This window comes from Mastigoproctus giganteus, chromosome 2, assembly GCF_048544385.1.
Source record: "Mastigoproctus giganteus isolate SK-2022 chromosome 2, ASM4854438v1, whole genome shotgun sequence".
Classification (NCBI taxonomy): Eukaryota; Metazoa; Arthropoda; class Arachnida; order Uropygi; family Thelyphonidae; genus Mastigoproctus; species Mastigoproctus giganteus.
The window spans coordinates 253,776,191-253,794,061 of record NC_143576.1 but is presented as its reverse complement, the minus strand read 5'-3'; the positions used below and the strand labels follow the sequence as shown (position 1 = coordinate 253,794,061).

The 17,871-nt window shown below is 35.6% G+C and overlaps 1 protein-coding gene across 6 annotated transcripts in view; it reads right to left on the bottom strand.

Annotated features, from left to right (window-relative positions):
• Positions 1–17,871, bottom strand: part of HUWE1 (HECT, UBA and WWE domain containing E3 ubiquitin protein ligase 1) — a 1,105,343-nt gene that overhangs the window by 720,855 nt on the left and 366,617 nt on the right. For all 6 annotated transcript variants that reach the window (XM_090389849.1, XM_090389845.1, XM_090389850.1 and 3 more), the window contains exons 24-25: positions 11,496–11,768; positions 1,236–1,412 (exon numbers count right to left, since the gene is read on the bottom strand). In XM_090389849.1, coding sequence (XP_090245975.1) covers positions 1,236–1,412; positions 11,496–11,768 — 450 coding nt within the window. The remainder of the gene's footprint in view (positions 1–1,235; positions 1,413–11,495; positions 11,769–17,871) is intronic.

Here is a 17,871-nt window from a genome sequence, read left to right as displayed (position 1 = left end):
CACTTCCATTAGCTTGAGCCTTTTGCTTTGCTGCTCTGGTCTGAGTCATGATTCTATTAATTTATTAATTAATTGTGTTATGTTATTAATTATATTATGTTTGTAATCTAAGTCGTTATATGTATTTATTTAAACATACAATTTAACTGCTAACGAAGTTCAACTAACGCTATCTAGTACGGTATCACAATGGCGGGATGTTACTAACGGTAGCGGTAGTTACGAACGGTAGTTACGAACACGTGGAAACCCTTACCGATACTTTTTTTTCAAGGCCGAGTAAAGAATAAATACACCAAATTAATCAAAAAATCACAAAATAATGTTATACTACTAAATTTAAATCAACAGTTTTAGAAAAATAATAATTTCAAATCAATAAATAAGAAAAATCCACTTAGCGGCTTTGAACACGACCGTCACTAGTAGCCTCGTCAGCAGACAAGGGATGGAAGTATGTCCCCGTAAGGTTCGTAATCTGAACAAGTGGAAGAATCCGATCAGAATTCAGCTTGCTCAACCCATTAATGGCCTTATACACCTCAATCAGATCATATCGCAGGTGTCTAGTCTCCAGCCAGTGCAATTTGCAGAACTTTAGCCTCTCTTTGTAAGAGGTTCCTTCATTCCCCTCACCAATCTTGTTGCCTTTCTCTGTACATGCTCAAGCAAATCTATATCCTTCCTAAAATGATGCCTCCAGACCTGTATGCAGTACTCAAGGTGTGGCCTGCCACACCTTGAGTACTGCGTACAGGTCTAGAGGCAGAGGGACAATCACCTCCTTTTCCCTGCTAGCAAAATTCCCATATATCATTAACAAAACCCCATGCCCTACCCTGGCAGCCTGTCTGCATTGCGCAGAAAACTTCATATCTGACTGCACAATTACTCCCAAGTCTTTTTCATTTTCTACCGCCTCAGGTGTAGTACCACACAGTTGGTACATTTCTCTGGGGTTACTTCTACCCATATGCAGTACTTTGTATTTGTCAAGGTTAAACTTCAGTTGCCACTTCTCAGCCCATCTGCCCAAATTTTCTAGATCCTGTTACAGTAGCACACTGCCATTACTGTCATTAACAACCCTGCCAACCTTTGTATCATCTGCAAACTTCGACTGTTATTTAATATTTTTGACAATGCAAAGTATATAAAGCTAGCTCAAATAGTTCACAGAAAATTGTATAAGTTAAAAATTTAAAGTTAACAAAAAATGCAACTAGGTGTCTTACCAAAATTGATTTGCATACGCTGGCTACAGCCTGACATGTTGGCGTAACAGGGAAGTCTACTGGCAAATTTGGGAGTCCAAGAATTGCCATCAATGGAACCAGGCCCTTTTGTCGTACAAACTCTCGACAGTGATCATCAGTGGAATTATTGCTCAAAATAGCATCCACAAATCTAGTCTGAAACAATTAATATATTTAGCAAAATAAATATGATTTAACTACAGTGCTGAAACAGAATAAGTTGAGATATTACATGGCACTTAACTGATATATGAGATGTGACAGCAAAGTAATGAGACTAATTTCTACAGGGTGATTTACCTACACCACTTGAACTGGCATGATTTGGCATATTTCAGAGTATAATAGCAAAAATCCATGAATGAAATGGAACAGCTAGCTGAAAACTGAAAGTGGTGCACATCTTTTATTTGGAAAAATTACTGATCATTTGTAGAAGAGAGAACTAACATCGAATTTTTGAAAAAGTTCAAAAAATGAGCGTGTGAGAAAGAGAGAGAAGCCAAATATTTGCCCAAAAAGTGGAGGCATCTCAAATGAAAAATGGTGACAGTAACCAACAGATGTTCAAAATTCCTTTTTAATTTTTGAAAAATGTTTTGGATTATTTTGAATACTGCTGCTTAAACAGTATCAATTTCATTTTTTTTTTTTCAATGGATTGATGTACTTCTTTTCTTATGTTCTTTACATTTTAATAAAAATTTAAATTTTTAAAGCATGCTGTTGTACACATTTTATTTTCAAACAAATAAATCATTTTATACATAAAAGAGAAATATCAATCTCTTATTTGCTTCCACTCTCCAATTTAAGACTTAAGTGAGCAAAATTTCAAATTGCATATTTCTGCTCATGTATATAAATATTATTAAAATATTTATATATCTATTAGTTACTTCCGTTTTCAGGTTTAATTTTAAAAATAGTGTGCTTCACAGCAATTAAATTTTCAAATTACATATCTTGCTTCTGCAGTGTAGCAGCTGCCTAGAGAGAATGCTGGGTTTCACGGCGTACGTGCATGTGTGCGTGCGTGCGTAAACCCCAAATATGAAAAATATACATTCTGATACATGTACCTGGGTTGAAAGTTGAGACAACAGAAAAGGATACCTGATATTCAACTTGAATTTCTTTAGATTGTAATTTTCAGTAAATATATTTGAACAAAGGCTGTTCCAGAAAACAGAAATTATAGTGATAAATGAAGAAAAAGAAAAGTCAGTTTTGTGAATTTGAAGTAGATCAGTAAGAGAATTCAGACTGGTTGTGGCATGCATTTGAACTAATTGGGGGGGAGGGGGATTATACAGAAACCAACTGAGAAGAGCAGTTCCCATCGAAATATATATATATATATAGAAAAGGTATGAAGCAGAAACTGAATGTCCATAAGAGATGAGTAATTAAATATCCTGACTGCCCTTAAATATCCCTCTTTGGAATGGAATTTAGAAGCCTGAGAAAGGTTTTGGAGGTACCTCTCACATGTGGTAACAATATTCCACTGAAGAGTGATTAGAGATATGTACAGAATGAGATGTTTAGAAAAAAAAGTAATGCTGAGAATGAAAGAAAAAAGTTTTTAAATACAGAGGAAGTGTGATTAGTGTTGTGCTTATGCCAAGTGAAATTAGAAATCAGGGTAATCCCTAATAGATGTGATCTTGTCTACAAGATCTGAGTGTCATTAAAGATTACATAAGAGCTGTGGACTTCTTTTTGCAAGATACAAAACAGGATGCAGTTTCGAAAGGATTGAAAGGTATCTTTGCCCCACTGGAAAATTATCTGTAGATCAGCATTTAAAGAATTGGTGGTGGCTTGGCTTTCAAGAAGGTGAAGTTGGATGTGCAGGGCAAGGTTTCTGAAACTGAAAGGTGCATTGCAATTTGCTATAAAGTAAAGGAGGGGACACCAGCATTAGTGAAGAAATTAGAAGACAGAGCCATCAACTATCACCTGCATGAGTGATATATGGGACTGGATAGCCATTGGCAAAAAACAGTCAGCTTTCCATAAGATGGAAGCTTGTTTATAGGACCTAGCTGGCAAAGGTAATCAAAACTTTTAGTCCTAAAGAGCAACAGCTTTAGTTTCACTATACTTTTCCAGTGAATTTGTCCACAAATGCATAATATAAGCCAATACAGGTAGTTTCCAACTTTACGAGTTAATTCATTCCTAGCGAGCATTCGTAAAGCAGGAATTTTTTTCCCCCATAGACAATGTTAAAAACAGTGGTTACGTTCTTAACAAAGAAATTAGTTAGCTAATTAATTTATGTTTAAACAATGATTGATTTATAGAAATAAATAAAAACAGCCTGTAATATCAAGCAAATTATAATTTAAAGAAATTATTTATGATTTACAAATGTTAAGGAATGTTTATTCTTCATCATCATCGAGTAGATGCACACTCGTTGATCACTCGTTGTTGGTTTGTTGCACAAGGGGTCTTCTCCTTCAGAAATTCTTTGAGGCGTTTGTTTCCAAGATAATCTCTTCTCTTTTCGTTATAATTTCCACTATAGTATGCATAAGCATTTTTTAATGGCCCGCACAAATTCCAGCTAACTAACACAGGTAGTTACACAGGTAGCTTGAGTGAGATTGCAACTAACACAATTCACACAGAGTAACAAGTTTACAAGTCTTAGAGGGGGGGGGGAAAGGAAACAAGAGAAGATTCTGAAAATATGATGGAAGATCGCAGTGAACGGGAACTTATTTCACCATAATACTGTAATGTAAAAACCCACACAATTCCAGCTGTGGGTATTTTCGCAAATGCAATAACACCGAGTTTACTGCCTGTTTATAATTGATTGCACTAACAGAAAAGCTCAATAAACTGGAAAATCCAAACTGTTTTTATTGTACTGAACTCCAGAAATGTGCTTTATAAAAATATCACAAACATATTCAAAATTGATTCTTATAACAAAACATGATAACGATGAAAGTGTGGTGAGTTTTAATGATTTGAATTAGTAACTAATGCAATTTACATTATAAAAATGACCTTTTAGAGAGATAAATAGCTTAGTTATAAAGCAAAAATTTCAACCTCCGAAGGTCTTGGAACGAATAACTAAAAAACAATGTGTTATTGGGTTCAACATTACAATATTTTCACAATATATGGTGTCTCTGAAATGTATTAATATCATAAAGCGGGTGCACTGTATTGTACAGCTAGGTGCGTGGTTTGAAATGCAGCATTTATGAATGTTTAACATTTAATTTTTTTTTGCAAATAATGTTCATATTTTCAATTTTGTCCATACTTAATACTTGAAGGGGGGAAAAAAATCTTAAAGCATGAACTACCTGTATATCACCTGGATCAACAGTGACACAACCCACACTGGAAATCATTGGTCAGATGATAGGTTAAGATAGTTTAGGAGTTAGTAGTTCACAAGCTTTTGCATTACTTTGGAAAGAGTAAAGGTAAGAGCAATGGGGATGAGAATTGGATGGGAGGCATTTATTGAACTTTTTTAGGAAATGGCTGGTTAAGAGCAAATTTCCAAGGAAGAAAACATCCTTGGATGTTTTAAGAGAGTGTAAAAAAGCAACACAGAACAGAAGCAAACTCAGGAGCATGGGATGTGAGAACAAGTGAAGAAATACCATCAGGGCCTGGAGATTTCTTGGGATCAAAATTGTTCAAAATTCTTCTGACATTCTTTTGATGAAGAACCATGGAAGGTCTTTTGCAGATAAGCATACTGGGATGATTAGGAGGTTAAAGACAATCACCAAGTACAAGAGTCAGAAGAACAGGGTGTTAATAAGTCGGCTTTATCTGTAGCTTAGAATGCAACAGATCCATCAGGTTTTTAACAGAGGTGGAAGTATAGATGGGCAAAAGTTGTGGTCAATAGCTCTGGCTAGAGACCAGAATGCTCTACTACTGTTTGGACAAATAGTAAGTTTTCTATTTTTAACCTACACAAAATCTAGTTTTCACTGATTAATAACTGCTTTATAATCTTTGTGAGTTTCGGTGCAGGGAGAAAACAAACCCGAAGATTTGGATGCAAACCAATTCAGATATGCAGCATTATTATAAAGTCAGTGCATTAATTATAAATGCCAAGGTTTAGATAAAGGAAAAGATTTTGAGGTGGAGTGTGGAAAAAATGATTTCATCTCTACAAGGATAATTTCACTGATGCGATCTGAGCGCAAATATTGAAATCAGAACATGTGAGGGAAGCCAGCCAGTAGAATGCAATGAGTCACGCAACTGAGATTGACGAAAGACAGTGTAAAATATTGGGGAACAATATGAGAGAGAGAGTTCCAAGTAACCACAGAATAAGAAATGAATTTAAAAAGGTTAAAACATAACTGTCCACAAAGCTAATATTGGGAAAATAAAAAATAGATGAAATATCAGAAAACTAACAGAAACTAAACCCAAATTTTAGCAGTAAATGCATATTATGAAAAGACTTTTAGTAAATAGGCAACATATATAGTCTACAATCATAATTTTTAACATTATTCTAAGGAGAAAATGTGAGGTTACAGCTTAAAATGAAGCATATGAGGCAAAACAGAATGAATTAACAGCAATATATGCAAGCCTGAAAACAACCAAAGATGACAAAATACAGAAACTTATATGCTGCTGCTACATACCAAAGAAGTGAAGCCATTCTCCTCAAAAGTGATATATATAGACCAAAAAATACCCAGGAAGAGAAAGTTAAGAAATTTATCAATGACACTTACAATTAAAATAAAGTTTTATAAACTCAAAGTGTAAATATCCATATTAATTTATACAAAGGAAACCAAATATAGCCATGATAGAAAACAATTCGCAAATGAAACTAAGAAAGCCATAAGCAGTCAAGAAACCAATTAATCAGCATGCAGAATAATATACAGTGTTAACTGTAAAATTCTTAATTGTGAGGAAACCAATATGGCCAAAACAAGAGAAAAAGAATGGTTACAAGGAAAGATGTTAAGAGTTAATACTCAAATTAACATATACTGATATAAACTGAACTGTAAATTTGTTGTGAATAAATCTACAACAAATTAACAGGGAAAAAAAAACAATCTAATGAAATTAAGATAGGCACAGGCCAGTAATAAGTATGCTAATCTTTAAAATCAATAAAATCATAAAGTGCTATGACAACCAGAGTTAAGGCACCACCATATTAATTTTACATCTATACAATGAGCAAGTTATGAAGTAACCATCCCAAATTATATAAAATCCAAGAGAGAGAGTGAGAGAGAGAATTATGAATGAAGTGTGACAATTCGTGAACCTCAACTTCTGTAAACATGTGGGGTAAATTTGTTGTCATGTAATTTTTTGAGGAGTCAGCATTATTGAATAATCTTTCACTATTTTGATATGTGTAAAAAGAATATTTGATCGCAATTATTCTGAAATATTCCATTGTGTTGGAATAATGTATTAAAATTGAAATCTTGCCTTTTATCACAAATTTATAATATTACATGATTCATCTTTGGCAAGAGTCATATCAAGTCACATCTAAATTTTCACCTTTTTTTTAAAATCAGTATTTTTCTTTATTAAGTGTTTTAATTCCTTAGAATATATTAGCTATTGCTTAAGTTAACATTAAAGATGATTAAATGATCAATATCTAAATCCACAAATCTAATTGTCAATCAGATACCTCTTCTCATAGAAATATAGATAAAATTTTGCAGAAATAGAAATTTTAGCACCAGTAACCTGTTTATAAAGGTTAGTTAATACTAACAAAAGTATAATTGTCAGATATGCACAAATCCACATAACAGTTCCGTGTATATATTAATTTTATCTTTAAACTTGTCAAATAAATTGGGAAGAGCAGAAATTGGTAAAGATAGAGGAATATAAGTAAAGACTGGTGAAATCACAGGTTTTTACACTGTGATGGTTGGAAGATTTTTTTAAGGTAGTAAAGAAATCACATGATGGTTTTTGTTTATACTTCAAGTGGAGGGTAGATTATTAAATTTAGTCATAAGCATTGTGAACAATGTTAATATACACACTAGATTGCATTTCAGGCACATTAAAAATTGTAATAAATCACAATTTATAATAAAAAAATAATAAATAAATAATTAAGTAAACATTTACATGTAAACCAATAAAATTTCATTACTGCACATCTACCATATAGACCATTCTCCAATGGAATCTTTATCCCATGGCTATTTCCAACCTCGAGTTGTTTGGCATTACAAGAATGCAAAATGGGATGACCTGCAAGATTTATTTTCTTCTTTTCCTTGTTCGGATTACTGTTTCAAAACTTCTGATATCAATGTTTGCTCAGATCGTGTCAGTGAAATTATTCTTGCAGGAATGGAATCCTTTATCCCACACTCCACTTTAAAATCTCATCCTTTATATAAACCTTGGTTTTCCAATTAATGTGCTAAGGCTGTTCAACTATGGCTTATTTCTAATTCTTCAGTTTCATTTTCTGCCTACACCAACGCTCGCAACAATTGTAAAGCAGTTATTAATCCGTCCAAACTACAGTTTGAACAGGCTAAGAGTAGAAAACTTGCTTCTTGCTCTAATGGTAGCCGAGCATTCTGGTCTCTTGCTAAAGCTATTGGCTGCAACTTTTGCCCATCTCTGCTCCCACCTCTGTCCAAACCAGATGGTTCTGTTGTCACTTCAGCCAAGGATAAAGCTGACCTGCTAGCATCCCATTTTATTTCCAACTCATATATTAATGATCTTGGTAAAACATCTCCCACTATTCCCAGCACACTCCATTCAATGCCTCCTGTGATCTTCCGTCAAAAGGATGTCAGAAGGACTTTGACGAATCTTGATGCTAAGAAAGCTACAGGTCCCAATGGTATTTCTCCACTTGTTCTCAAAACCTGTGCTCCTGAACTTACTCCTATTCTTTGCCACCTTTTTTCACTTTCTTATTCCAAAGGTGTTTTCCCTTCTGCTTGGAAATTTGCTCATATCTAGCCAGTTCCTAAAAAGGGGTGACAAATCCCTTCCATCCAATTATTGTCTCATTGCAATTACTTCTACTCTTTCTTAAGTAAGGGAGAAATCAATTAACCACCAACTCTTAAACTACCTAGAAACCTTCCGTCTGATCAACAATCGCCAGTATGGATTCCATCAGTGTTGATCCACTGGTGATATTCTGGCTTATGTTACCCATTTATGGATAATTCAATGGAAAGGTCCGGTGAAACAAGTAGTTGCTCTTAACATCTCAAAGACTTGATCGTGTTTGGCATAAAGGTCTTTTAAACAAGCTTCCATCTTATGGTTTGCCAACTGTTTTTAGTAATTGGTTATCCAGTTTTCTCTCCGATCGCTCACTGAGGGTGATGGTAGATGGCTCTGTCTTCTCCACTAATGCTGGTGTCCTCCAAGGTTCAGTTCTCCTCCCCCCCTCTTTTCCTGTTGTATATTAATGACCTTCTTCCAATGACTGGAAATCCTATCCATAGTTTTGCCGATGATGGCACATTGCACCCACTTTCCATTTTGAGAAACCTTGCTCTGTTCACTCAGCTTCAACTTCTCGAAAATCTGCTACCAATTCCTTAAATGCCGATCTTCAGGTAATTCTCCAGTGGGGTAAAGACAACTTAGTTGATTTCAACCCTTCTAAAACTCAGTCTGGTCTTATATCTCGCAAAAAAGGATTCTTCTGCTCCTATGCTTATCTTTAGTGACACTTCGATTTCTAGGAAAAATGATATATATCTCTTTTGGGGATTACCCTGACTTCTAATCTCTCTTGGCACAAGCACATGCCTTCCTCTGCATTTAAAAAACTTGATTTTCTCTTTTGCTCTCAGCGTTACTTTTCTTCCAAACAGCTGCTCACTCTGTATAAATCGCAAATCCGCCCTGCCATGGAATATTGTTCTCACATCTGGGGTGATGCCCCCAAAACCTCTCTCAGGCTTCTTGATTCCATTCAGAAGAGGGCAGATAAGTTAACTAATGATTCATCTCTAACAGAGTCTCTCCACTCTCTGTCTAATAGACGTACTGTTTCTGCTGCAAGCCTTTTCTACAGATACTTCCACGGGCACTGTTCTTCTGAATTGACTTCTATAATTCCCGCTCTCTCTTTCAAAACAGTCCGAACACATGCCACCACCAGCCAACATCCATTTGCTGTCCAACTTCAAACTCACAGAACCAAATTTTTCATCTTCCTCGTTTACTCATTCAACTGCCGTTTTCTGGAACAACATTCCTTCATACATACATATTTCCTGAAAATTACAGTCTACAGAAGTTCAAGTCCAATGTCAACAAATATCTTCTTTCATCTTCTCAATCTCCAAACCAAGCACGGTACCAAGTACTATAGGTTCTAATACCTCTTGTGTTTGGGGTTTACATATATAAAAAAAAAAAAAAAAAAAAAAAAGTGAGGCATCAACTAATTTTGTACTCATCTTTTTTTGCAGAGCAATCAGTTTCTTAACAGTAGCACTGAGTGCAATCCTATTTAACTTGAACACCTTTTCTATGTCGGTTCCAATCCACTGACGCCTTGAACATGTGAAAAGTGGTGGTATTCCACATGTGAAAGGATTCAATAGGTGTATATACGAAGGGGTAGCAAAATGTTTGAAACTAGAAATAATAGCCCTGTAACTAGAAATAATAGCCCTGGAACTTCACAAGAACTTGAATCATTTAACACATTTCTCATCTAGGGATGAACTGTTTAATGCCTTGATCAAAGAAGTCTGCACTTTTTGCCTGAAATGACGATTCCACTTCATTGAGGACTTCCTGAGATGAATCAAAGCGGCATCCACACAATGGTTTCTTCATTTCTTGAAACAAGAAATCTGGCAGTGCTAGATCAGGAGAACAGGGTAGGTGCTGCAGTAGTTCGAAGCTGCACTGGGCAACAAAGTTGGTGGTGGCAATGGCCGTGTGAGTTGGTGCATTGTCTGACTTTCGTTAACATTCCATGCCTTCTCACCTTCAAAGCAACGTGTAATGTTTTCAAAAGATTTCTGTAGTATTCTCTGGTAACTGTGGAACCATGAGGTTGGTAATCTGTCAGGATAGGCAAAACACTGACAACATCACCTTCTCGCAGATGGAGTGGTACTTGCCTTTTTGGGAGGTGGGGAGGAGGGTGCTTCCACTGCTTTGACAGGTCTTTAGTCTCCAGATCACAGTTTGTCATCCGGCATTCGTCACCAACTGATCAAAAATGTTTTCAACATTAGCATTACACATATTCAAAATACTGCATTCAGCATTGCTTCTGCAAAGGCATCAGCAATCTTGGAACCCATCTTGCAGAGACATGTGCAGATGGTCACGTAAAATGCTCTGAACAGGCACATAACTACTTCCCTCTGCATCTGCAATGAAATGGTCACACAGCTGCCACTCAGCATCAGCTGCTCAACCTTGGCAACCATCTCGCTTTCTGTGGATGTTGATGGCCTTCCTTCTCTTGGCTTGTCAAAGATACTTTTACGACCGCACTGGAACATTTCCACTTTTCTACAGTGTCGCGGGATGGACAATTCTGCCCAAACACATCTTTCATTTCTTTGTCAATTTCCTGAGCTTTCTTACCCTGCAAATGCAGGAACTTGATCATTGCTCAATACTCCACTTTGTAACTACAGCATCCTTCTTCAGATTCCAGGCTCCAGCTCTGGCATACGATCACTTACAGGAATGAAATTTTTTAGTTATTGAATATGTAGACAACATATATTTAAAACGGCATCTTCCTACTGATGTTTTATCTGGGTCAGGATACAAACTTTTTGATCTCCCTTGTGCATTTGAATGCTAAATTTTGAAAAAAAAGAAACAGAACAAGATTTTTTTTTTTTGAGGAATTTAAAATTAGCTGTATATTTAGGTCTAAACTGAAGACCATCTTCATCCTTAGATCAGCTTCTATGTCCTGGATGCTCTATCACCGTCTCCATGAAGATGTCTGCTATGGTAAGCTAACTCTATTTGTGGATTATTTATATATATTTTTTTAATCATATATTTTCCTATACATTCTTCTTTAGCTGCCTTTGCTCCTGAAGCTGTATACCCATATCTGAATTTTCTTTGTTCTGAAATTTCCATCCTGGCAGTCAGCTCTATAAAATAAAATTCATTCTTACTAGTAGCAAACATAGTCATGTTTGCACATAGTCATGTACAAAAAAAAAAAAAAAAAAACCTTCAACTTACAACATTTAAAATATAGTCAACCAAAGGAACAGGAGTTTTTGTTTCTGAACCAGCAATATCAATTGTAAGCGGCTTCTCAGTTGTAGCTTTCAGTGAGCCAGGAACAGTATGACCTCCTGTTTCCTCGTCATCATCATCTTCTTCATCTGAAGATCCTGCTTCATTGGCCACATTATTAGTTCTAGTTCCAGATGAAACTATATCTGTTTTGGTGGCTGGCTTACAGCAAACATATCTTGGATCTCTACCAATTGCACATAATTCTTCTAGAAGCTAAAAGTATAAAAATATAAATATTAGATAAAAATATGAAATTTAGTAGTTAGGTTATAAATCAATCCAAGTAAGAATAAGTGTGTCAATGCTACAACTGTACTATAACACTTTTGAAAAACAAAATAATAGAATTAGACATCTTTAATCTGAAAAACAAAAAGAACACTTGATATGAGATCAAGAAATAATCCCCTTCATTTTTGAATGGAAGGTCACATTTTTTGACCAGCAATATCATCAAAAAAGTTTATATCTGTCAACTTTTGTTAACTGTAAAAATCAACACAATGTTTTTTTTTTTTTTTTTTTTTGAAAGAGATTTAGGCTAACCCAAAATGGCATTCACAAACTTTTCTTGTAACGTAATAAAATACTACATTGAGACAAATTACGCTGGTTGGCAGCAAAAAAAAAAAAAAAAAAAAAAAAAACTATTTTTCACTCCATGTTAAAATTCAGGGGATTCGTGTAAATTTGACATTACTGAATTTAAATATGGCAACTAAATTTTTTGTCACACCCACCACATTATAATTGAGAAGGGATTAAAGTCAAAAGGTAGATCTAGTGAATAGATCAAGTAAAAAACATTTCATACATTTTAAGAAAATGTTACATACAGTACTAAATAGTGAACAATGGGTCCATTAACCTTAATCAATTTACAAATATGTTTATCTGATAAACACTTATTTTGTCATTTCTTTTTCTGCCTTTTATAATCATCCAGCCGTGTCCCTCATCATATGAGATTCCAAAGCAGTATGCCATATCATTTGGTCTCGTTTTCCCAGTTATCTCTTTTCCCATTTGAGAAATATCTTGGTTTTGATTTGATTTGATTTGGGTTTTATAGGTGCATTAGCAACTAAGGCTATAATACACCTGAGAAATATCTTGGTCAAACCCCATATGTGTTCATTGAAGTTTGCTCCCAGGTTTTCAGGGAAAAGGTCTAAATGGGAATGTAAGAAATGAAGCTTTAACGAGGTTCTTTTTTTTTTTTTTGGTCATTAACCTAAGATATTTAAAAACCGAGGGTGATGAAAACTTTTTAGACAGGCATATATCTGAGTTTTTGAACATATTTCCTACAAGACTGTCAAAATTACTTCAGGAAGGGAATTGATGCCAAACAGTTTTATCATATAGATCAATTACCACAACAACATACATTATTCAACTACTTAAGCAGAATCACATCGTTTAACAAATTACTAAAATTGAATATTTTTAATAAGCACATTTTCTTAAAAATAAACTTCCATAATTAAACTAATCTCGTTTTTTAACAACAAACAATACAGGACAAACTACCTAATAACCAGTAAAAGTTATGGAACACTAAATATGGAACACTAAATTTCCCATTTCTCATAAGTTCATACTGCACATAAAAAACTGACTTTTTTTTTAAATCTTAGTTTCAATACGAAGTTACTGTTATTGTTAAGATGCTGTTTAAAATCATGCAAGGTCAAGATCTGCTTAGATCCTGTCAGTGAAATTATTTTAGTAGGTATGAAATCCTTTATTCCACTCTAAAATTTCAAGCTTTATCTAGACCTTGGTTTTCCAATAATGTGATAAGGCCATTTGAGATAAGGATGTTGGAGATCACAAATGGCAAGCATCCAAATCACCAGCTTCATTTTCTTCCTTCAACATAGCTTATAAATAATTGTAAAGTAGTTATTAATCATTTCAAACTAGAATTTGAACAGGATAAAAGTATAAAACTTGCTTCTTGTCCAAACGGTAACCAATTCTGATCATTTGCCACAGCTATTTGTCCCATTGTACTCCCACCTGTTAAAAACTGTTTGTGCTATTTCCACCTTAGGTAACGATAAAGTCGACTTACTAGCACCCTGCTGTTCTTCTAACCCTTGAACTGATGATCTTAGTAAGTCACCTATCAAAATCGATACTCCACTCAATGCCTCCTGTGGTATTCTGCTCAAAAGGCTGTCAGTAGAATTTTGAGCAGTCCTGAAGCCAAGAAAGGTTCAGGTCCTCATGGCATTCCTTCACCTGTTCTCTTCCATCTTATGGTTTCCCACCTGTTTATTGTAACAGAGCATCCAGTTTGCTCTTTGACCACTCACTGTGGGTGATGGTAGATGGCTCTATGACTTCTAACCTCTACACTAATGCTGTTCCCCAAGGTTCAGTTTATTCTCTCACACTTTTCCTCTTGCATATTAATGACCTTCTTTCACTGACCAGAAATTCTATCTACAGTTCTGCTGATGATAGCACATTGCATTCTACTTTACAGTATGAGAAACCTTGTCCAGCACAAACAGCTTCAACTTCTCGAATATCCGCTACCGATTCCTTAAATACTAATCTCTGGGTAATTTTCCAGTGGGACAAAGACAACTTAGTTAATTTCAACCCTTCTAAAACTCAGTCCTATTTTATATCTTGCAAAAAGAATTCTTCTACTCTTATGCTTATCTTCAATGACACTGATTTCTAGGCAGGATCATATATCTCTATTAGCGGTTACCTCTATTGGAAATTACTTTTGGCATAAGCACATTACAAAATATTGCTTCCTCTGCATCCAAAAAACCGGGTTTACTCTTTTGTTCTCAGCATTACTTTTCTTCCAAACAGTTGTTCATCACTCCATACAAATGGCAAATCCGCCCTACTATGAAATATTGTTCCCACATCTGGAGATTTTCCCCCAAACCTTTTTCAGACTTCTAGATTCCATTCAAGGGAGGGCAGTTCGGTTAATTAATGACTCATCTCTAACAGTGTCTCTCCACTGACATTGTTTCACTTCATGCCTTTTCTATAGATACTTCCATGGGCACTGTTCTCAATTGGGTTCTATAATTCTCACTCTCTCTACCAAAGCAATCCGAAGATGTGCCACAACAAGTCAACATCCTTTTACTGTCCAACTTCAAACTCCCAGAACCATCTTTACATCTTTCTCATTTATTCATTCAACTTTTGTTTTCTGGAACAACCTTCCTTCATTCGTATTTTCTGAAAAATTACAATCTACAGAAGTTCAAATCTAATCAACAAGTATCCTCCAATCTCTCAACCTTCAACCCATCCACAGTTCTAAACACTATAGTTTCTCATATCTCTTGTGTTTGAGATTTTAATATATATAAAAAAAAAGTGCTCCTGAACTTATTCATGTTCTGTGCTGCCTTTTCATGCTGTCTTGTTTTTTCTTTTGCTTGAAATTTCTTCATATACAGCCAGTTCCTAAAAATGATGACAATACTCCCATCCAATTTTCATCCCACTGCACTTATTTCTGCCCATTCTAGAGTAATGGAGAAATCTATTAACCACCAATTTCTAAAATACCTCAAAACCTTCCATTCGATCAATGATTGTCAATATGGATTGCACCACGTGCTGGTCCACTGGTAATATAATCATCCAAGGCTCATGTTACCCATCCAATGACAAATTGAACAGAAAAGTCTGATGAAACTCAAGCAATTGATCGCTACATTTCAAAGGCTTTTTGATCATTTCTGGCATAAAGGTCTTCTACATAAGCTTCCAATTATGGATTTCCGAACGGTTTTTGCAATTGGGTATTCAGTTTTTTTTTCTCTGACCACTCATTGCAGGTAACAGTAGATGGTTCGCGATCTTCTCACTTGTCCATTAATGCTGGTTTTCCCAGAAGGATCAGTTCTTTCTCCCACTCTTTCCTCCTTTATATTAATGACCTTCAATTGATTGAAAAATCCTATTAATCTGATAATCGGCAAAAGGCCAATTAATCGGTTCTCATTAAATTTAATTTTCACTTATATTTCTGCAATTTCATCTCTTCCAAGAGAATCATCAGTTAGTTTGTCAGTGGATTGGGGGGGGGGGAGGATAAAGAATTCTTCACATATATAAATGCCAAGAAGAACAGGACAAACCAGATCGGACCTTTACGTAAGGGAAAGGGGATAGTAATAAATACACCAGCTGCCGCTGCAGATGAACTCAACAGTTATTTTGCATCGATATTTACAAATGAAAAGCCTTTTGTGGCAATGGGAAATTGTGGGAGCGAAGTGACACCATGTAAAAAATATGTAATTAATGATATTGAAATTTCGCAAGATTATTTAATGAAAAAACTTTGGAGCCTACAGACCAGTAAGGCTCCTGGAGTTGATGGAATATACCCTATAATCTTAAGAGAGGCGGCAAGCGAGTGCATTGAACCATTGAGGCTAATTATGCGAGCATCACTAGACTCTGGGGAGATTCCCTTGGATTGGAAAAGTGCAAATGTATCTCCCATACATAAGGGTGGCTCTAAAAGTGAAGTTGGAAATTATCGACCTGTCAGTCTGACTTCAGTAGAAGGGAAAATCATGGAGGCAATGATCAAGGGTGAAATTCAGGATCATTTGATCGAATTGAAATTCTCAAGGATACTCAGCATGGTTTTGTAAAGGGAAAATCATGTTTAACAAATCTGGTTTGCTATTTCGAAAGGGTCACTCACGAGCTGGATTTAGGGAATAATTTCGACATCATTTATTTAGATTTCAGCAAAGCTTTTGACTCAGTCCCACATGAGCGGTTGCTTTATAAGCTTGAACAGGTTGGAATCACTGGGGAAATCCTTAGATGGATAGAAGGATGGCTTCAGGGCAGGAGGCAGAGGGTTGTGATAAATGACTATTCCTCAGATTGGGTTGATGTAAGAAGTGGGGTTCCCCAAGGATCAGTATTAGGACCACTGTTGTTTTTAATTTTCATAAACGACATTGATGAAGGGATAGAGGGCATGATGTCTAAATTTGCAGATGATGTTAAAATTGATAGAGTAGTTAATGATCACTGTCAAGATGAGCTTCTTCAGAGAGACCTAGATAGACTTCAGGAATGGTCAGAAAAATGGCAGCTGTGCTTTAATCCAACAAAGTGTAAGGTATTACACCTGGGAAACAGTAATCCCAAAATAACTTATTCACTTGGTGGAGTTCAACTAAACCCAGTACTAGAGGAAAGGGACTTGGGTGTTAAGATACGGTCAGACATGAAATTCTCTGATCATTGTAAACAGGTTGCAAGGAAGGCCCATGGTGTCCTATCGAACTTTTGCAAGTAGAGATAGGGACGTGATAATCCCATTATATAAGGCTTATGTTAGACCACACTTGGAATACTGTGTTCAAGTATGGAGACCGCACCTAAAGAAAGACATCGAGCTTCTTGAGAGGGTGCAAAGAAGGGTAACTCGCCTGGTGAGATCGGCAAAAGGGCGTCCTTATGAAGAAAGACTTCGAATATGTGGGTTGCAGAGTTTGGAAACTAGACACCTTAGAGGAGATTTGATTGAGGTGTTTAAGGCTCTGAGAGGCATCAGTAAAATGAATGAGGACAAAATTTTCAAGATTATAAATAATGCTAGAACTAGGGGCATAAATTCAAGTTACGGGGGGAAATGTTTAGATTGGACTGCAGGAAGTTTTATTTTAGCCAGCGAGTTATAAATTACTGGAATAAGTTGCCTTCATGGGTGTAGAGGCCAACAGTTTGGGGAAATTCAAAGGTCATCTGGATAGTACTTTCGGGTAAGGGAAGCACATAGGATGATAGGTTTAATTTCCTTTTTATTTACTTTTTATTATTTTTTTTTATTTATTAATTAGTTATTTATTTTATTTAACTATTTATTTATTTATTTTTTTTTTTGTTTTTATCATTGTTTTGTTCGGATTTTTTTTTTTTTTTTGGCTGGTGCAGCATAAGCCATAGGCTTTCTTGCACCATGCGGCCGTTACTAATACTAATATTGCTGATTTGGCTGCGATGTCAGCCAAATCATTTCCCCGAATCCCAATTTGGCTCAGAATCCAGCAGAAGTGGATATCGTATTCACATTCATGGAAAGAGTTGATCTTCTGCTGAACTTAAGACAGAACTGGACGAGGATTATATCTCAGTTAGTAAAGACTGCAAAATGCTGAGACTCTCTGGATATAAAATGAACCGTTGGTATTGGCATTTACTAATGTGATCCAAGGTCAACTCTACAACATGCAGCTCTGTAGTAAATATACTGCATTCAGGGCAAATCTGCTCTGATACGGTGGTGTCT